Source organism: Oncorhynchus keta, chromosome 25, assembly GCF_023373465.1.
Source record: "Oncorhynchus keta strain PuntledgeMale-10-30-2019 chromosome 25, Oket_V2, whole genome shotgun sequence".
NCBI classification, from domain to species: Eukaryota; Metazoa; Chordata; class Actinopteri; order Salmoniformes; family Salmonidae; genus Oncorhynchus; species Oncorhynchus keta.
The window spans coordinates 1,177,365-1,199,365 of NC_068445.1; the positions used below are offsets into that span (position 1 = coordinate 1,177,365).

The 22,001-nt window shown below is 43.8% G+C and overlaps 1 protein-coding gene across 6 annotated transcripts in view; it reads left to right on the plus strand.

Moving 5' to 3' along the window:
• The window catches only part of LOC118357993 (semaphorin-6A), an 88,112-nt gene that overhangs the window by 40,541 nt on the left and 25,570 nt on the right, over nucleotides 1-22,001 (plus strand). For all 6 annotated transcript variants that reach the window (XM_035735322.2, XM_035735321.2, XM_035735325.2 and 3 more), the window contains exons 4-10: nucleotides 7,887-7,947; nucleotides 8,566-8,628; nucleotides 9,094-9,195; nucleotides 11,923-12,013; nucleotides 19,579-19,698; nucleotides 20,129-20,217; nucleotides 21,706-21,923. In XM_035735322.2, the coding sequence (XP_035591215.1) occupies nucleotides 7,887-7,947; nucleotides 8,566-8,628; nucleotides 9,094-9,195; nucleotides 11,923-12,013; nucleotides 19,579-19,698; nucleotides 20,129-20,217; nucleotides 21,706-21,923 (744 nt within the window). The remainder of the gene's footprint in view (nucleotides 1-7,886; nucleotides 7,948-8,565; nucleotides 8,629-9,093; nucleotides 9,196-11,922; nucleotides 12,014-19,578; nucleotides 19,699-20,128; nucleotides 20,218-21,705; nucleotides 21,924-22,001) is intronic.

Sequence of the window (22,001 nt, forward strand, 5' to 3'; positions counted from 1 at the left end):
CGTTATCGCAATTCAGGTCCACACGTGTTTTCCCAACTGATGATGACTGCGCTGGTGCCTTTGGTTGTGTCAGCTCTCTTATTGTGGACTGGTGGATTCGAGTCAGGCGTCAACGCCTGGGCATGCTCCTGATGAGGTGGCAGGTGGTCTCCTGAGGGATATCCTCCCAGACCTGGACTAAAGCATCCGCCAACTCCTGGACAGTCTGTGGATGGAGTGAGACATGATGTCCCAGATGTACTCATTTGGATTCAGGTCTGGGGAATGGGCGGGCCAGTCCATAGCATCAATGCCTTCCTCTTGCAGGAACTGCTGACACACTCCAGCCACATGAGGTCTAGCATTGTCTTGCATTAGGAGGAACCCAGGGCCAACCGCACCAGCATATGGTCTCACAAGGGGTCTGAGGATCTCATCTCGGTACCTAATGGCAGTCAGGCTACCTCTGGCGAGCACATGGAGGGCTGTGCGGCCCCCCAAAGAAATGCCACCCCACACCATGACTGACCCACGTCCAAACCGGTCATGCTGGAGGATGTTGCAGGCAGCAGAATGTTCTCCATGGAGTCTCCAGACTCTGTCACGTCTGTCACATGTGCTCAGTGTGAACCTGCTTTCATCTGTGAAGAGCACAGGGTCTGGTAATGAAAAACGTCCTGCACGGTGTTGGGCTGTAAGCACAAGCCCCACCTGTGGATGTCGGGCCCTCATACCACCCTCATGGAGTCTGTTTCTGAACGTTTGAGCAGACACATGCAAATTTGTGGACTGCTGGAGGTCATTTTGCAGGGCTCTGGCAGTGCTCCTCCTGCTCCTCCTTGCACAAAGGCGGAGGTAGCAGTCCTGCTGCTGGGTTGTTGCCCTCCTACGGCCTCCACCACGTCTCCTGATGTACTGGCCTGTCTCCTGGTAGCGCCTCCATGCTCTGGACACTACGCTGACAGACACAGCAAACCTTCTTGCCACAGCTCGCATTGATGTGCCATCCTGGATGAGCTGCACTACCAGAGACACTTGTGTGGGTTGTAGACTCCGTCTCATGCTACCACTACATTTACATTTACATTTAAGTCATTTAGCAGACGCTCTTATCCAGAGCGACTTACAAATTGGTGCATTCACCTTATGACATCCAGTGGAACAGCCACTTTACAATAGTGCATCTAAATCTTTTAGGGGGGTGAGAAGGATTACTTATCCTATCCTAGGTATTCCTTAAAGAGGTGGGGTTTCAGGTGTCTCCGGAAGGTGGTGATTGACTCCGCTGTCCTGGCGTCGTGAGGGAGTTTGTTCCACCATTGGGGGGCCAGAGCAGCGAACAGTTTTGACTGGGCTGAGCGGGAACTGTACTTCCTCAGTGGTAGGGAGGCGAGCAGGCCAGAGGTGGATGAACGCAGTGCCCTTGTTTGGGTGTAGGGCCTGATCAGAGCCTGGAGGTACTAGAGTGAAAGAGTGAAAGCACCGCCAGCATTCAAAAGTGACCAAAACATCAGCCAGGAAGCATAGGAACTGAGAAGTGGTCTGTGGTCACCACCTGCAGAACCACTCCTTTATTGGGGGTGTCTTGCTAATTGCCTATAATTTCCACCTGTTGTCTATTCCATTTGCACAACAGCATGTGAAATGTATTGTCAATCAGTGTTGCTTCCTAAGTGGACAGTTTGATTTCACAAAAGTGTGATTGACTTGGAGTTACATTGTGTTGTTTAAGTGTTCCCTTTATTTTTTTGAGCAGTGTACAATAGATGCGAAATGGCGTTCTGAGATATCACTACACACAGTTCACACAGGTAATGTTAGCTACTGTAGCTAGCCAGACATCTAACGTCAGCTGGCTCACTAACAGCAAGCTTTAAACTTGTAATACAAACAGATTGTCATAGCTAGCTAAAGTTAACCAATAGGTTCAATGTTAGCTAGCAAACATTAGGCTAAATCTAGCGATGCAAAATGGCATTCTGAGAAAACATCACTAACGTTACATACCCCTCATACCCATAAGTTAATGTTAGCTAGCTAACAGCAAGTTTTAACTTGGTATCTGTCGTTTAGACATGTTACGTTAACGTTAGCTAGCTAAAAATATAACTATAATCTCAATCCATAGAATAACGTTACTAGCAATACAAACCGATTGTCATAGCAAGCCAAAGTTAAACAAATACCGTTAGGTTTAATGTTAGTTAGCAAGCCAGCCATTGAACTCCAGCTGGCGAGCTAACAGCAAGCTTTACCTTGCAATGAAAATAACTTTCTGACAAAATTAGAAAAGTATAATGTTAATATCTGAATCCTTAACTAGATTCTTACCGGTATACATGGATGAAAGCTTCACTGCAGACTGCAGCCCCTTTTATAAGACATCCTGTATTGTTTCCGTTTAGTTTGCACAGCTTGTTTGGCCCTTTGTGTTGCACTGGTTTCGAAAACGTGTTATTTTCAGTGTGAGAGAGTCAGCATTCGTTGTCCAGAAAGTAGTCCATCACAACTTTTTCCCACTGACCTTTGTCGATAGTGCCTGATAAATTCAGGGCAGCAATGCTATTGAGAGCAGAAGAAGCATATTTGCAGGTCTCCATGGCTAACATTTTATCTTTCAAAAATACTATTACGAGCAGCTCATTTTATAGACACAAGATGCAACACCACAGACCAATCCAAACTCAGCTTTCGGCATGTCCAGCCCACTCATTATTTCAGCCAATCATGGCTAGCGGGAAGGTTGCTGACTTTCTCTGTGGCGAAAAATTGTATTCGTATTTACAGATGACATACAAGTTTGATATTAAGGCACATGAAAATTCACATGTTCGAGAAGGCATTTATGCCCAAAAAACGAACACATTTTTTACATTTTTTAAAAATAGGTTCAAAAGGCTCTCATGTGAAGTCGTGACGTGAGACGTACGCCTAGTTTCCTGAATCGGGTCACAATTGGTCTTTTGACCAATCAGATCAACTCTTTTGCCAGAATTGGGCTGCCGGTGTATAGTCATAACCCAGTGAAATGTGTCTGTTGTGGGCCAGTGTTGAGGGCCCAGTGTTGAGGGCCCAGTTTTGTGGGGACAGTGTTGAGGGCCCAATGCTGTGGGTCCAGTGTTATGGCCATTATGCCATGCCTGAAGACCAGAAATCTCAGTGTGCAGCCTGCAGATGGTCAGTGGAAACCGTGTCCAAAACCAAACTCTGTTTCAGGCCATTTTGTGAATGGTATAAATCCTTTTGGTTCTTGTTTTACGCTAGCAATAACACCACAAGCTCTTTTAGCAGCAGGACATGCAAACATATCCACTGCCAGAATTGCAAATAGACGAACGTGTCTTAATTAATCTGGAGAAAAAACGTAATCTTTGGCAATGCTGGAGCTCCAACATATGCTGTAATTGACATTATTTGGTCTTTTTGGGAGTAGTTTTAAACAGTTATCTTGATTAGGTCATTCTCTTTAGTCATTTGTGGCTATATGTTAATATGTTAATTCTTCCATAGTTATGCATTCAGTTCATGTCTGTTGTGGATTGGTTTAATATTCTGTATAATTTTCTCAATTCCTTTTTATTAAAGACATAATCCACATGCCAGGATATTATACGTTTATCTCCTTTGAATCAGTCATGTTCTTTGACTAGCTGTTAGTCTAATATCTTAATGGGAAGAAAACCAAATCATTTACTTTTGAGTAATATCTTTTTGGTCTGTTTTATTTTGATTTATGTAACCTTTATTTAACTAGGCAAGTCAGTTAAGAACAATTTGTGTCATAGGCCTATCTAGTAATTCTCATGGTGATGAGCAATGACATTATGAGATAGCTGTAATATTTGTCTGCTTTAATTTACCATATTTCTAAGCTAAAGTATGCATACATCAATGTTGTCATGAATTCTAATAAAACTGGGAATTAAATGTCACCACCCAGTGAGCACAAGATGTTGAAAATACATATTTCCACGTCTTTTCAACCAAAAAGATGTATGTTCAACGTCTTGTGTTCATAGGGCAGTCTGGCTCCTTCTGTGCACTGCCCATACACAGCCTGGCATCGGTTGTCAGAGGCCTACTCCCTGCTGTATGTTGAGTGTGTTCTTGTGGTGCTGCTGTATGGGTGTGTGTTTGCTAGCCCTGTCCAGGGCCGACTCTGTGATCAGATGAAGAGCAGACACTGAGGCTCAGCCCAGACTTAAGCTCTGTCCTGGTGTCTGCCCGCAGAGACGATCAACTGGCCACTGCTAGCCTGCCAATAACAGCCAGCAGGTACCCCAAGACCCAGGTCATGCCGCATGCTGGGCATAGTCACCATTCCCTGCCCTCAACTCCCGCTAACCATGGCAACGGCACCCACCCTCTGTTTACGCCCCTCAATAAGGGTGGGAATGGTAAAGTCTGCCTGCGTGCATGTGAAAGCATGTCTCCGGTCCTCATGAAAACCCTGGGTATCTTTAGGCTGCCCCACTGGAGCCGCATGGGTCTCAATTATTCTAGTCGCCATCAAATCCTGTTAAAGCCTGTTAATGATGCGGATTACACTTCCTCTGCCTCTCAGAACCAGGCCGTAATTTTTTCCACTGCAGTGTTCTGCCTGTACAAAATGTAAATAAGACTTGGCCAAAAGGACAGCCAGAAAATACTCAATGAGGCTCCTCTTTAAGCCACTCCTGAGTGTAATCGTGCCCATTTTTCTCTCTACCCTCCCATACACTTGTGTTGGGATGTGAGCGAAACAATGTACAATGCCCCCCTACCACACATAATCTAGTTATGAAGAGGGTGGAATATGGGGAGGGGGGTGTTCCATTTGGAGGCGATAGGTGTGGGATGAATACTAATCAGGGCCCCCTTTCTACCGTCCGAGTGCGAGATTGTTTCACAAAGGGTCACCAGATGGACCGCACTGGCCTGCAGTTCCCCCCAGAAGAAATGGGGTGTTATGAAAACAACATTCCCTAGCACAAAGCCCCTCTGTTCTCATGGTTGGATGTCCAATTCCTCCTCTTTCCCCCTAGACACACCAAAGCGTTATACTTTCAACTTTCAATGTTTAGAGCCGTGCAGATATTTACATACCTTCCATCCAACTCACATTCTTACGCCCCTATTTTCGGGAAGTACAGAGCCCACTCCGCAGTGATTAATATCACATAAAAAAAACAGGTTGTGCAAACCCTGAATGCTGATTGGCTGAAAGCCGTGTTACTGTATATCACACCGTATACCATAGGTATGACAAACAATGGCTATTTAGCAATAAGGCACCTTGGGTGTTTGTGATATATGGCCAATATACCACAGCTAATAAACTGTACCATGGAAATTTAGAAGATGTATTTTAGAAGTTACACTACCACATTGAGCGCAGTGGAGATGAGAGGCGATCTGGCCTGCTGTATATTTAAGAGCTCAACTATATATTTAGTGGAGGAAATGAATGGGGACTTGATCTGACATGAGCCCAGGTGCAGACAGTGTTTGACTGCTGGTGTTGACACTGAGACAGCTCCAGCATTGTCCTGCCAGGATGTTTGCATGACACTAGGCTTGGCTCTGTCTTATCTCTGCTGGAGCTCTGCTCTGATTCTACTGCTCGAATCACTAGGCTCTGAAACACTGGCCACATCACCAGGAGGGAGCAAATTATTGTAAATATGGACTTTTTGGAACAATGTCTCCAATTTGGATCAATTAGGCAAAGCATGTGGTGGAGAGAGAATCCAGAGAATCTTAATGAAGAACATTTTGAGGAGGATATCTGTGGCCTGAGCTTGAATCAGATTTTTGTTGCAGCTGTGCACTGCAATTATTTGCCAGTGCAGATAAGAGTGAACTTTCTCCCAGAAAGAAGATACTTTTGTATATATAGTATATGTGGACACCCCTTCATATTAGTGGATTTGTCTATCTCTGCCACACCCGTTGCTGACAGGTGTATAAAATCGAGCACACAGCCATGCAATCTCCGTACACAAAAATGAAGAGCTCAGTGACTTTCTAGTGGCACTGTAGGATGCCACCTTTCCAGCAAGTCGGCTTGTCAAATTTCTGCCCTGCTAGAGCAGCCCCGGTCAACTGTAAGTTGTCTCGGAGCAACAATGGCTCAGCCGCGGTGGTAAGCTATACAAGCTCACAGAACGGGATTGCCGAGTGCAGAGAGAGAGAGAGAGAGAGGGTGGAGCTTCTCCAAATGCTACGCTCTCAAGATTAACGATTTAATTTACGACGTAGCGCTGATAACATAACTTAGTCAGGCTTTATCCTCTTGGACAGGTATTCCCAAACCAGGGATACGTGCAATGCCGTCGGGGGTACGTCAAATAAAAATGTGATTCCCATTTAAAAAAATATATATATTTAAAATATATATTTTTTTGTTAAAAACAATTGCTTCACATTTTCAAACAGTCCATTTATTTTTCCCAACGGGGCTATACATTTGGGTGAGTTTTTTTTCTTGACTGAGTAGCCTCGTTTCACTGCAAAATTAAAATGAAACCATATAGTGTTCAGCGAATTTACAACACAATGTCAAATATAGATAGCCTAGTCAAATAATTAACATCCAATCACATTCACCTAGTTTCTCACACGACTGACCTATCTGGGTGATGTTTTTCTCACCTGAATGATCTGAGTTTACGATTACAGGGACTCTCCGCAACTATATTCAATGTGCGGGACAAAATTGAGTCTATGATTAAGAAGTTGGAGCTCTTCTCTGTCTGCATTAACAAGGACAACACACAGGTCTTTACATCATTGTATGATTTTTTTGTGTGTGCAAATTAACTCAAGCTTACAGACAATGTCAAGTGTGATAAACCGAAGCACCTGAGTGAGTTGGGTGCGCAATTACACCTTTCATGCCCTGTATCCAGTCCACTTACCGATATCTGAACAAGAGAGCTTCATCGAAATTGCAACAAGCGGTTCTGTGAACATTTCATCAGAAGCCACTGCCAGATTTCTGGATTGGGCTGCGCTCAGAGTATCCTGCCTTGGCAAATCGCGTTGTTAAGACTCACACTCAAAAACTCACACTCAATCGTATGTTTAATAAATGTATCGTATAGTGTGTGTGTGTGGAAGGCTTACAATGATGGCAAAAAAAGACATTTGAGAGTGCGCTGACCCTGGTGCTAGAGGTGGTACGTGGCTGGAGGTTGAACATTTGAAGCAGTATAAAAAATTTGGGAACCACTGCTCTAGGAGATGCCGGAGTCTCAGGAAACTCATTGAAGTGGATTAATTTCAGAATTGCTGTTCCTCCAGACTCCAGCAAACTTCTGTGCAGGTTGAGAGTCATAATCAAAGCCCAAGTCAGACAGCATCTGTTACAGACTTTGATTAAAACTACATTCACACAGTCGTCTCAAAAAAATACATCTCAAAAGTGGTTGCAGCGTTGAGCACGGTCACCTTTCCCTCCGCAAACAAGCCTGTCAATCACTCTCAGAGCCTTTCTTCACGGTCAGTAAACACAGTCTGGCAGAAAGGTACTTAACTCCTGAGTTTATGTGTTCCATATGCGGGTAGGAAAGTCTGGATTACCAGTGAAATGCATAGGTCTTGTCTGCGCTTTAATGAGTGTTAGTATAGATTTCCTATGGCTGAACATAATGCTTAATTGACCTGAACAGCATCGAGTGACTTGGCAAACTCCCCCACCCCCCACAAACCTTTCCCATGAACAAAGAGGCTTTTGTCTGGGCGGCAGCAGCACTGTAAACTTTTGTTGACTGCTTCTGTCTGACAGAGTAAATAGCCCCTTTGTATATTGTTATTTTTTGCCAGTTTGAACAGAGTTTAGACAAATATGAACCGTTTAAGATTTACTGGTGTAGAAATGGTTGAATTGTTGTTGTTGAGTGACTCTCTTATTTCCTCTCTTTCAGGGATCACATATACACGCTGGATACAGACACCGCCAACTCCGAGGAGATCTTTTTCAACAAGGTAAGTTTTTGGGGGGGGGGTAGACGTGTTGTTCTCCGGGTGAACGTACCGAACACTCACCTAATTACCTGGCGGACCGTCCTGTCCAGCGGCTTGTCTGGCGTGAGACACGGCAACGCCGTGACCCCACTAAGCACGTTATCCTATCAGGCACCAACCCACATGCGTCATTGCTGGTCAGCAGGACGGGGCCAATGAGAGAAACCTGAGATGTATGGACATATGTAACAACCTCCAACCTCAGTGTCTCCTCAGTGTCTGTGTGATCCACCTAGTTGGGGCAAATAATAAGAGCAAGCCGGAATCTCTCTGTCTCAAAGAGACTGAGACATAGAGATTGATCACTGAGAGCCTGTTTAGCAGTAGTCTTTAATCAATGGCCAGGCTCCAAACACTAACACTGTACTGTAGCTGTAGTAGAGGCTACTCTGCTGTGGAATGGCAGCTCGCTGGCTTCAGAGCAGCCTTAAGAGGACCCACAGGGCACAAGCAGAGTGCAGCCAATCGTGTGAGGTGATGCCTGGTGCCCCGGACCGGGCTCTGGCTCTCTTGAGGAATGATGACCACGGTAACTAAACAGAGATCTCAATTGATTCCCCATCAATTTACTCTCCACAGAAACTGACATGGAAGTCCAGACAGGCAGATGTGGACACGTGCCGAATGAAGGGGAAACACAAGGTACAGACTACTGATCTACTTATTCTCCCTCTCCTCAATGTACTGAAGGTCACAGAATACATAATAATAACTAGGGCCAGGAGGTTTTCTTGACCATGGGACCTTACCAGGAAAATGCATGTGCATATTCATTTAAACCTACTTATGCCATCTCAGAATGCCTTGCTGTCTCAAATGCTTCTATATGAATACTCTATCGTGAAATGAATATTTACCTGTTGTTTTTTTATTATAGCATGGACAAATCCACCCATTTCCTTTCTTGTGTAATTCATGTTATGTTTTCCGTGCATTTGACATTCCCATCAAATAATATACTGTACAGTTAATAGCATTCCAGGAACGTAAACTAGTCAGTCGCCATCATTCATTCCTTTGAACGTAGCTGTGAACGTCGTTTGGCTCTCGTTTCTATTCAGCACAAGAATGAGACAATTAACATTTTTTCCCCCCTTTCTCCCCAAGGACGAATGTCACAATTTCATCAAGGTCCTCCTGCAGCAAAACGATGACACCTTGTTTGTGTGCGGAACAAATGCGTTCAACCCCTCCTGTCGAACTTACAAGGTGCAGCTCCCATTGCTCCCTACTACCCATGCTCTGACTTCACCTGTTAAGAATATGCCACCAACACAGTGCTGTATTTCACCTATATGGGTACGATGTAAAGGAGAAGATGTGTGGAGAGATGGACATTGATGGATTTTACTTTCAAAAGCCCATGGTCAGATCTGTCCCTTTTTCTCCGTGTAGTTTGTCATGTTTGATTTTTAAAAAATCAGGTAAACCTATGTTGATATGTAGGCATAGCAGTTATATTGAAATAAGATGCTCTAATCAAGACAGGCGGCCACCTCAGTTGTCAAGGCATTTTTGGAATAGTTTCAAGATTTGGCTTTGGCTTTGGCAGAATTATTAAGCCTGTCTTCTTTAGAGAGGAGCACCATCTGATTAAGGCAGCCCCCCGCCCCCCAGGTTAAATGCGGAAGACACATTCAGTTGAATGCATTCAGTTGACTAGGTATCCTCCTTTCCCCTTATATGTCATCCTTAGGAAAGATATCTCTAGAAGGCAGTTGTTGTTGGCATGTTGGGAAATAAATTGGTGCCACAGTAGACTTGATTTGAAGGTGTTGTTGAGAGACATCTGGGATTTGTTGTTTACCTCTGAACAAGACTCTTTGCTTCATTGGGTTTTTGGTTTCAACGAAGCACAGAAAAGGCTTGTGTTCTCACTTGAGCATTCTTTAGAGAATGCAGAATTAATGCCCAAATTTTATAGGCATGGTTAGTTTTACAGTTCCTCTGCTCCCATTTCAGACCCTTTTAATTGTTATTACTGGTATATTGTCTGCGGAAAGCTGACATCCTCACTGACATACCGTAACACTTAACGAGTGGCACTGTAAAAATGTGTAAACGTTATGAGGAAGAGGTGAAATGAACAGGCTGAGCCTGTCGGCAGTGGGCCGTTGGCAGGCTCTCCCAGCTGACCGATTCCAGGCTTTTGAGGTGCATCCACTCCTCAATGCTCAGCCTGGTTTTGATTTAGGGGGAGAGAGTATGTGTGCGCATGCATCCACCTTGGCTACAGTTTGCCTCACCATCTCGATGACCTGACAGGCCTGAAAAGAGCTTCTGTTTCGGGGCCAACCTCATCCCACATTAATCAGAGCCACGGGGAGGGGGGAGGGCTATACAAATGTTGCTGTCGACGGCAGCTACATCCCCACCCCCACCCCCCACACACACTCCTGAGGGCTGCTCAGACAGACACCTTGGCAGCCATGGGCCGCTCCCCTGAGCTAAGGCCCAGCTCGCTTTGGGCAATAAAGCCTCCCTCCCTAGCTGCCTGATATTCTATGGGTGTTCATTACGTCACATGTTGCCGGGCGGAGCAGGGGAACAGTCCTGAGAGGGCCCAGGTGATATGGATCAGCCATGGTGTAAAGCCTCAGCCCTAGCCCGACAGGCAGCAGAGAAATGGAGTGTGACTGTCTCAGTGGGAGAGTCATTGCACTGAAATTGTGCACACTATGATTTCCCATAGCAGTGATAAACCCTATAGGATAGCAACATAGACATTCAAGGCCCCTTTCCACTGCGGAAGCAACCACCTGAAGGCCATGCTAGAGATGTCCTTATTTTCTATTTGTATTAATCATTTTCATATCGGGCCTTAATTATTGAGTTAATTAATTCATTAACATCCTCAAGGTTAGGTATAGCTTTCCATGTTTCTAATTGTTTATGGAAAAATAAAAGAATGTCTTCAGGAGCAAGAACATCATTGTGTATCCCTTTTCTCCTTGCTGTTTGATAGTGGATTGACCTCATATGTCTCCCAATTGCCTTGGAGTCTCTTCCTCCTATTCAAATGGCAGGAATATATCACTGACAGAGAGCCAAGCCCACAGTAGACAGAGGTCATTGCCACTGTGAAATTAAACAGGCAGAAGGGGGGCCTCCCTCCCTCCACCAATGCTGCAGCAGAACCCAGTCCAAGTAACAGATAGTCCAAGAGACTCAGGCATAGTGCCTCAACACCCACAGTGACAGCATAGTGCATCAACACCCACAGTGATACAGTTGAAATGAGTGCCCTCAGACTAGCTACGCCATATCTTTAATAGAAAATAAATGTAATTGGAATTTCCTGTCTCAAAAAATGTGTATCCTTTAAAGGGTCTCTGTTTATACAATTCATTTATACTATTCATATCTTGATAGCCGAGAGAAAAATCCACTGCTGGTGTTAGTTGTCTTAATAAAAGGTCATGAGTAATTTTCACTGCCAAAACGGCTTCATCTATTTCTCTGGCAGGGTTTTCTGCACTTAGTGAGAGTGTGTGTGACCTTTTTAGTGGCCAGATGATAGCTGTTTCCACCGAGACAGGAATACAAAATAAAATGACCTGTTTAGAGACCAAAAAGGGCAGTGTAAGCACTTCGCCTTTCTTGGCAAGCTGCAGTCTTTGTCAAGAGTATGCTAACTTTGTTATCATACAGCGATCTTGACCTCAGCCTATGAAAGACTCATGCCTACTGGGGATGACACGGGTACCCATGGGGGAGGTAACTGACCTTTCACCCGGATATGATACTCAGCCACTGCCACTACTGCTGTAATGTTGTGTGAAATATGGTGCCATATTTAACACAATAACATCATTTTCCAATGAGGATAGGGTTGGGTTGGGGTTTGGATGGGTTGGGTTGGGTTGGGATGGGATGGGGTGACTGGTAGCTTTTGGGTGGATTTTCCTCTGACCTTCTTCCCTTCCCCCACTGTAGATGGACACCATGGAACATCTAGGGGAGGAGATCAGTGGGATGGCACGGTGCCCATACGATGCCAAGCACTCTAACATCGCCCTGTTTGCGGGTGAGAGACCATAACTAATTTGTTACTGGAGTGTGGATGTGGCCTGGGAAAATATAGGGTACACTTTAGCCGCATGACGTAGCCTTTTAAAGCTTGTAATTACCACATCAATATGAGTGCAGTATATATATTATGTTGAGTGTGTAATGTACTGTGTTTATTTTGTATACAGCAGTACCATTGGCGATCAGTGCCGTTTAATATGAGGGAGAACGATTGTTTTTTCATGAGCATGGCCTTATTTCTATTACAGAATATCGGATGACTTTCATTCATATTCCATTCACCCAGGTCAATGTAACAGCGATAGGTTTAGGCTACTACGTGATACTCACATTTTCTCTATACCCATTATGAGGTTTCTACAACCTAGCCTATAAATGAAAGTTTACAACGTAGATGCACACAGGTCGAGAGATAAATTTATATATATATATATATATATATATATATATATATATATATATATTTCACAGACAGTGACACATGGACAGACATTGACTTTCAATACCACCTTGCACACTCTTGCCTGCATCGAGCTGATATAGAGTGTAATCATTAGTCCAAGAGTTGCACACAAGAGTTTCTATTGGACAAATTCAGGTATGTTTATCCACCTTTTTGTTCCATTTGCTTCCATTTAAGAAACATTTTTTCAACAGAATCGGTGGAATGAATACACCTCTGATCACGCGTTAACACAGTTCACTTTCATAGCAGCCACTTTGTATTCCTTGCCTCATCTATGCGCTATACTCCGCTCACCTCTTCCCTTGCCATGCTTGTGTGACAAGGCGAAAAAAACTTTACAAGCCAAATCGCTACACACACCCTACATCGTTGTCGCCATATTATCTAAAGTAACGTCATAGTCAGCATAGCTAATAGAACTAATGCGTTAGTAAACCCACGACAATCATGCAGTAACTTTACAATGTACAGTCAGTAAGCAGTTACACTGGCGGGCCCGGTGGCAATGAATTAGTAAAACCAAAAGCTTACCTTGACTTGGAAGAGTTCCAGTGTTGTGTTGGAAAGTCATAACCAGCTAGCTAACATAGTATCACTCTGTTTGAGCAGGGTGTTTCAGTAGGCTAAACTAACTAGCTGCATTTTCTAGCTAAGTAAGTGAAACTGAAAAAATGACAATCTCTCTATTTCTCTCTTGCTTCACCTTCATTTTGGAAGATATGAATTTGTTAAAAACTGTTCAACTATTGTCTTTCTCTCTTTGAGTCAACTACTCACCACATTTTATACACTGCAGTGCTAGCTAGCTGCAGCTTATGCTTTCAGTACTAGATTAATTCTCTGATCCTTTGATTGGGTGGACAACATGTCAGTTCATACTGAAATAGCTCTGGTAGTTTGGAGGACGTCCTCTGGAAGTTGTCATAATTACTGTGTAAATCTATGGAAGGGAGTGAGAACCATGAGCCTCTTAGGTTTTGTATTGAAGTCAATGTACCCAGAAGAGGATGGAAGCTAGCTGTCCTCCGGCTACACAAGACTTTGCAAATAAATTATTTGGTGACATGACAGGTCAAGAGAGGTTTAGTATATATAGGTTTAGCTAAAAATGAGAACTCTTTAAATGTTTAGCCATTTAAAAAATGTATGAAATTCACTGAGGAGGATGGTCCTCCCCTTCCTCCTCTGAAGAGCCTCCACTGAGCAGTACTGTGTGTCTAAGACAACTTTCCTCTCGGGGACATTAAATTTCTTCATATTCTATCCAATACTAAGAGAAATTAAACCACTTGTATGAATGCTATGTCAAGAATGTGTATTTGTTTACAATGTATCAATATGGTTCACAGTAATTACTTAAATGTATTATGCAAATGTTGCTTTCCTCTTAGTCGTTAAACATTTGTTAGATAGGAGAATCTTTCTCTATTTTAATGCAAGGTTGCATTAGGTATAACATTTAATACTTTGGGGCCATTTTGATATCAATATACTAACAGTACAGTATGTCAGGAATAAGTGGCAGTCTGTTACATGCTGTTGAACAAATTGTTGACCTCTGGGAAGAATATTTTTCTTGGCAGATGTAGATTGTGGGCAGCTTGTAAACACAATAAGTGGTTTTGCACCCCCACAAAATTGAATCTTCTCCCGAATGTGGGGATTAAAAATTAATCAAAAAGACGAAACCCCAAATGAGTCAGATTTCCGTTGGTGGGTTTCAGCTCCTCCAACCGAGGAGCTGTTAGTGATTCATTCCCATTGATATTCACTGTGAACCGATTTATGAGGTTTTTGTTCAATTCCACCTGGTCTCAGGGCATTTCACATTATTCTGTATGTAAATGCAAGACCCTCCATTTAGTATGATATGTTATGTTTTGTATGGTATGTATTAATTTGTAGATGTCCATTACTCATTTTGATATGTTACGAATTACAAGTCGTATGAAACATTGTATGTGTAAATATTTGTAGGAACATAACAAGATTCAACAGCTGAGACATAAACTGAACAAGTTCCACAGACATGTGACTAACAGAAATGAAATCATGTGTCCCTGAACAAAGGGGGGAGGGGGGTATCTGGTGTAGCCACCAGCTGCATTAAGTACTGCAGTGCATCCTCCTCATGGACTACACCAGATTTGCCCGTTCTTGATGTGAGTTGTTACCCCATTCTTGGCATTATCCCTAGCCCTCACCCTCCGATCCAACAGGTCCCAGACGTGCTCAATGGGATTGAGATCCGGGCTCTTCGCTGGCCATGTCAGAACACTGACATTCCTGTATTGCAGGAAATCACTCACAGAACGAGTAGTATGGCTGTTGGCATTGTCATGCTGGAGGGTCAAGTCAGGATGGGCCTGCAGGAAAGGTACCACATGAGGGAGGAGGATGTCTTCCCTGTAACACACAGAGTCGAGATTGCCTGCAATGACATTCGACGATAAGCGCGAATCCGACCATCACCCCTGGTGAGACAAAACCGTGACTCGTCAGTGAAGAGCACTTTTTGCCAGTACTGTCTGGTCCAGCGACAGTGGGTTTGTGTCCATAAGTGACGTTGTTGCCCGTGATGTCTAGTGAGAACCTGCCTTACAGGCCTACAAGCCCTCCGTCCAGCCTCTCTCAGCCTATTGCGGACAGTCTGAGCACTGATGGAGGAACTGTGCATTCCTGGTGTAACTCGGGCAGTTGTTGTTGCCATCCTGTACCTATCCCGCAGGTGTGATGTTTGGATGTACCAATCCTGTGCAGGTGTTGTTACACGTGGTCTGCCACTGTGAGGATGATCAGCTGTCCATCCTGTCTCCCTGTAGTGCTGTCTTAGGCGTCTCACAGTACGGACATTGCAATTTATTGCCCTGGCCACATCTGCAGTCCTCATGCCTCCTTGCATCATGCCTAAGGCATGTTCACGCAGCGGAACAGGGACCCTGGGCATCTTTCTTTTGGTATTTTTCAGAGTCTGTAGAAAGGCCTCTTTAGTGTCCTAAGTTTTCATAACTGTGACCTTAATTGTCTACCGTCTGTAAGCTGTTAGTGTCTTAACGACCGTTCCACAGGTGCATGTTCATTAATTATTTATGATTCATTGAACAAGCATGGGAAACCATGTTTAAACACTATGCAATGAAGCTCTGTAAAGTTATTTCAATTTTTATGAATATTGTTTGAAAAACAGGGTCCTGAAAAAGGGACATGAGGTTACAAAAGTATGGGGAAACCCCTTGAAATTAGTGGATTTGGCTATTTCAGCCACACTCGTTGCTGACAGGTCTATAAAATCGAGCACTCAGCCATGCAATCTCCATAGACAAACATTGGCAGAAGAAGGAAGCTTGGCCCCAGTGATGTACTGAGCCGTTCGCACTACCCTCTGAAGTGCCTTGCGGTCAGAGGCCGAGCAGCTGCCATAACAGGCAGTGATGCAACCAGCATGTAATCCATGCTCTCGATGGTGCAGCTGTAGAACCTTTTGAGGATCTGAGGACCCATGCCAAATCTTTTCAGGCTCCTGAGGGGGAATAGGTTTTGTCGTGCCCTCTTCACGACTGTCTTGGTGTGCTTGGACCATGTTAGTTTGTTGTTGATGTGGACACCAAGGAACTTGAAGCTCTCATCCTGCTCCACTACAGCCCCATCGATGAGAATGGGGGCGTGCTCGGTCCTCTTTTTCCTGTAGTCCACAATCATCTCTTTTGTTTTGATAACTTTGAGGGAGAGGTTGTTGTCCTGGCACCACACGGCCAGGTCTCGGCTGTTTCATCGTTGTCGGTGATCAGGCCTACCACTGTTGTGTCATTGGCAAACTTAATAATGGTGTTGGAGTTGTGCCTGGCCGTGCAGTGATGAGTGAACAGGGAGTACAGGAGGGGACTGAGAACAAACCCCTGAGGGGCCCCTGCATTGAGGATCAGCGTGCCGGATCTGTTGTTACCTACCCTTCCCACCTGAGGGCGGCCCGTCAGGAAGTCCAGGATCCAGTTGCAGAGGGAGGTGTTTAGTCTCAGGGTCTGTAGCTTATTGATGAGCTTTGACGGCACTATGGTATTGAACGCTGAGATGTAGTCATTGAATAGCATTTTCACATAGGTGTTCCTTTTGTCCAGGTGAGAAAGGGCAGTGTGGAGTGCAATTGAGATTGCATCATCTGTGGATCTGTTGGGGGGACATGCAAATAGGAGTGGGTCTAGGGTTTCAAATCAAATCAAATCAAATGACATTTGTCACATTCACATGGTTAGCAGATATTAATGCGAGTGTAGCGAAATGCTTGTGCTTCTAGTTCCGACAATGCAGTAGTATCTAACAATTTCACAACAACTACCTTATACACACAAGTGTAAAGGGATGAAGAATATGTACATAAAGATATATGAATGAGTGATGGTACAGAACGGCATAGGCAAGATGCAGTTGATGGTATCGAGTACAGTATATACATATGAGATGAGTAATGTAGGGTATGTAAAACATAAAAGTGGCATTGTTTAAAGTGACTAGGGATACATGTATTACATAAAGATGGCAAGATGCAGTAGATGACATAGAGTACAGTATATACATATGAGATGAGTAATGTAGGGTATGTAAACATAATATTTAAGTGGCATTGTTTAAAGTGGCTAGTGATACACGTTTCTGGTATAATGGTATTGATGTGAGCTATGACTAGCCTTTCAAGGAACTTCATGGCTACAGACGTGAGTGCTACGGGTTGGTAGTCATTTAGACTGGTTACCTTAGTGTTCTTGGGCACAGCGACTATGGTGGTCTGCTTAAACATTATCGTATCACAGACTCAGATAGGGAGAGGTTGAAAATGTCAGTGAAGACACTTTACAGTAGGTCAGCGAATGGTCGCAGTACACACCTTGGTAATCAGTCTGCGGCCTTGTGAATGTTGACATGTTTAAAGGTCTTACTTACATTGGCTGCGCAGAGCGTGATCACACAGTCTTCCGGAACAGCTGGTGCTCTCATGCATGTTTCAGTGTTATTTGCCTCGACGCGAGCATAGAAGTAGTTTAGCTCATCTGGCAGCTCTCGGCTGTACTTCCCTTTGTAGCCTGTAATGGTTTGCAAACCCTGCCCCATCCGACGAGCGTTAGACCCGTTGTAGCATGATTCGATCTTAATCCTGTATTGACGCTTTGCCTGTTTGATGGTTCGTAGGAGAGTATAGCGGGATTTCTTATAAGCGTCCGAGTCCCGCTCCTTGAAAGCGGCTGCTGTAGCCGTTAGCTCAGTGAGATGTTGCCTGTAGTCCATGGCTTCTGGTTGGGGTATGTACATCATGGGGACAACATCATCGATACACTTATTGATGAAGCCAATGACAGATGTGGTGTACTCCTCAATGCCATTGGAGGAATCCCGGAACATATTCCAGTCTGTTCTTGCAAAACAGTCCTGTAGCTTAGCATCTGCTTCATCTGACCACTTTTTTATTGTCACTGGTGCTTCCTGCTTTAATGTTTGCTTGTAAGCAGGAATCAGGAGGATAGAATTATGGTCAGATTTGCCAAATGGAGGGCGAGGGAGAGCTTTGTATGCATCTCTGTGTGTTGTCTGTTCACACTGCTATGCTTTATCTTGGCCAGGTCGCAGTTGCAAATGAGAACAAGTTCAACTAGCCTACCTGGTTAAATAAAGGTGAAATAAATAAAATAAAAAAGGGTTTCCAGAGTTTTTTCCCCCCTCTGGTTGCACATTTAACATGCTGATAGAAATTTGGTAAAACTGATTTAAGTGTCCCTGCATTAAAGTCCCCTGCTACTAGGAGCACCACCTCTGGGTGAGCGTGTTCTTGTTTGCTTATGGCGGAATACAACTCATGCAATGCGGTCTTAGTGCCAGCCTTAGTCTGTGGTGGTATGTAAAACAGCTATGAAAAATACCTCAGGCGAGCAATAGCTCAAGACTTCCTTAGATATCATGCACCAGCTGTTATTTACAAAAATACATAGTTCGTCGCCCCTTATCTTAACCAGACGCCCCTGTTCTATCCTGCTGGTACAGCGTATAATGATAGTGTTTACAGTTTTGAATGTCCCGTTGGTAGTTTAATCTTCCGCGTAGGTCATCTATTTTATTTTCCAAAGATTGCACATTTACTAGCAGAACGGAAGGAAGTGGGGGTTTATTCGATCCCCTACAAATTCTTAGAAGGCTTCACGCAAATCACGGGGATCTGGGCCTGTTCCCGGGAGAGCAGGATATCATTCTCATCGTGCTCGTCAGACTCGTCAAAGGAAAAAAAGTTTTCTGAGTAATCGCAGTCCTGAAGTCCAGAAGTTATTTTCGGTCATAAGAGACGGTAGCAGCAACATTATGTACAAAATAAGTAAAAAAATAAGTATTAACAATGCAAAGAAACGAACAATAACCAATTGGTTGGGGACACGTAAAAAGTCACCCTTCTTCTCCGGCGCCATCTTAATATGCCATCTAAACACAAATACATCTTTTGTAAATCATGTCTGAGTGTTGGAGTGTGCCCCTGACTATCCATACATTTTTAAAACAAGAAAATGATGCCCCCTGCTTTGCATAATAGAAGGAATTTGAAATTACTTATACCTTTATGTTTGATACTTAAGTATATTTTAGCAATTACATTTACTTTTGATACTTAAGTATATTTAGAACCCAATACTTTGACTTTTACTCGAGTAATATTTTACTGGGTGACTTTTACTTTTACTTGAGTAACTTTCTATTAAGGTATCTATACTTTTACTTAGTATGGGAATTTGGTACTTTTTCCACCACTGCTCTGAGACCATGTTGTTCAATTATGTATGTAGTTAAAGTTTCCAATGCAGCCATCCATTTGAACCTGGGGAGCTGAGTTCATCCTCGCTGCGGATACTGTTCGCATCGAGGAGCATGTGTGTGTGTTTGTTTGTTTTCTGTCAATGAGCCTAAGGTTTCTGTGTGTATCCATTTCTCTCGTCTTGGTTTCTCTACATGTTTGTGCATCCAGTGATCAACATCAGCATCTTTGAGTGTTTGTTTGTGTGTTTGGCCCATGACTGGTATGGCGGTTGACTTCTTATCCCTCTCCCTCTCTCTTCTCCCTCCAGATGGAAAGCTCTACTCCGCAACAGTAACAGATTTCCTAGCGATTGATGCTGTCATTTATCGTAGCCTTGGAGATAGCCCAACTTTGCGCACTGTCAAACATGACTCCAAGTGTCTCAAAGGTGAGGAGAGCCATCGGATATATAGACCTGAGGGTTGAGAGAGGCGATAACATGGACAATGAATGACGGGTTGGAAAACAAATCAGAGTTAGAGTGAAAGGGGGGTGATTTGAGGGATGATTTGCTATTGAAACACACTTTATTTGATGCTGTCACTCTCACGACCAGTCCCATAGCAGTTATGTACTCAGGAAATTGGCTGCCCCTTGGGAACGAAAAGAACATGACCAGGTTGTCAAAACTGAATGGGGAGAACCCTCATTCCCCCCAACATGTAAATAGCCCCCTAATAGAGATGATGGATTGAGCTACTCCCTGTGCTGTACCTGGGCTGTGCCTCACTGCACACTGTGATTGATACTTTAGGTATTGGGTGTAAAATGAGGTGTCTGATCTGTTTTGTGATGATATGCCTTCTTTTTTTCCCCAGAGCCGTATTTCGTACAGGCAGTTAACTACGGTGACTTCATCTACTTCTTCTATCGAGAAATTGCCATGGAGTACAACACAATGGGAAAGGTAAGCTGATTGGGGTTGTCTGTCCCTTTTCTTCTGCTCGAATCGGGGCTACTTCCTGCTAAACAGGAGAGAAAGGAAGCGCTTTGGGAAGTAAACAGGAAGTGGGTGTATCAAGTATCTGGAAGGGCGTTCAGCAAGACCAGAATGGTCAACCTTTTTCGATACAGAAAAACATTTGCAGGATGTAGGCCTAAAAATAGTTGAAAAACAAAACCGTCTGGAAAGTCATTTTGAAGTCTAAATATATTCTCTGACTTGCATGTCCGTGCTACTGTTTGACCTGTTGCTCACTCGTGCTGTTTCCTCAAAGCGTTTCGAAGTTTTTCTCCGAAATGAGACAGACAGGAAAAGAGAGGAAAGGAAAATTACTTTATTCTTCATTCAAGGTCTTAAACCAGAGGGATATGAAAGATGTTTGGATTATTTCTTTCATTTCAGTTTGCATGGAGAAGGTTTAATTGGGTACCTACAAGGAAATTATATAATTATATAAACATTATGTATTTTTGATTAAATGGGGGTGGGGGGGGGTATTCACCCAATTTCGACTGACATATTGCACTGCACATGAATACCAAGTGAAATTCTCTGGTTATTTTGAAAGGGATATCAATATAACGAAGCATGTGGAGTAGGGCGCAAAGTGGTTTGGTTGATAATTTGTGGTAGAGGAATGGTACTTTTTGATTGATGAACTGGAGTTTCTTTTGACAATCTGAAATGTAAGAAGTTCCACAGTCATTAATAATGTGTGCTTTTGTATATTTATGCATGATTCATATTTACAAGACCATGGCTCTGGTCTAAGAGATTTTCCTAGTTATGGAGACCGAATAGTAATAAGCTGTACCTTCTGTGAGTGAGCTGGTTGGGGAATAAGGAGAACAGCCAGACAACAGGTGTGTGGTGTAAATGTCAGCAAAACATAGGAGTTGATTATTGACTTCAGGAACCAGAGGAAGAAACATGTCCCGATCCACATCAACGGGACTGCAGTGGAGTGAGTCAGCAGTTTTAAGGTCCTCGGTGTCCACATCACCCAGGACTTGTCATGGACCACTCTGGTCAAGAGGGTGCAACAGCATCTCTACTTCCTAAGGCGGCTGAAGAAATTGAGCTTGCCACTTGAACTGGACTGACCACCTGCTCTGATTCTCCATTCCATAGCACACGTGCACTCACTGCACAATTTCAAACCCCAATCCCCCCTTCCCCAAAACACGTGTAAAAGTTGGACTATACATTTTCCCTTCCTGTATTATGCTTATGCTAAAATGTTTATTCTATTCTACTGAGCCATTTACTTTATGTTCATTTTCTTACCTTTTATTATTTCTTGATGATGTCGCATTGTTGACAGGAAACTGCAAGTAGGGCGTTTTGTTGGACGGTGTATGTCATGCGTATCCCGTGCATAAGACGACTAAAACTTAAAACGTGAAACTGGGTGTGTCTGAAATATCCACTGAGTGTGTGTGCGTTGTGCAGGTGGTGTTCCCCCGTGTGGCCAGGGTGTGTAAGAACGACCGGGGCGGCTCCCAGAGAGTTCTGGAGAAACAGTGGACGTCCTTCCTCAAGACCCGTCTCAACTGCTCCATCCCGGGAGACTCCCACTTCTACTTCAACATTCTGCAGGCCGTCACCGACGTCATCCACATCAACGGACGCGACGTTGTCATGGCAACCTTCTCCACACCTTACAACAGGTACGAGGGCCGGCAGACACACAGACGGAAATCAATTTCCCAGGCCACCCCAGCGTGTAATTCACTGTCACAATAGTT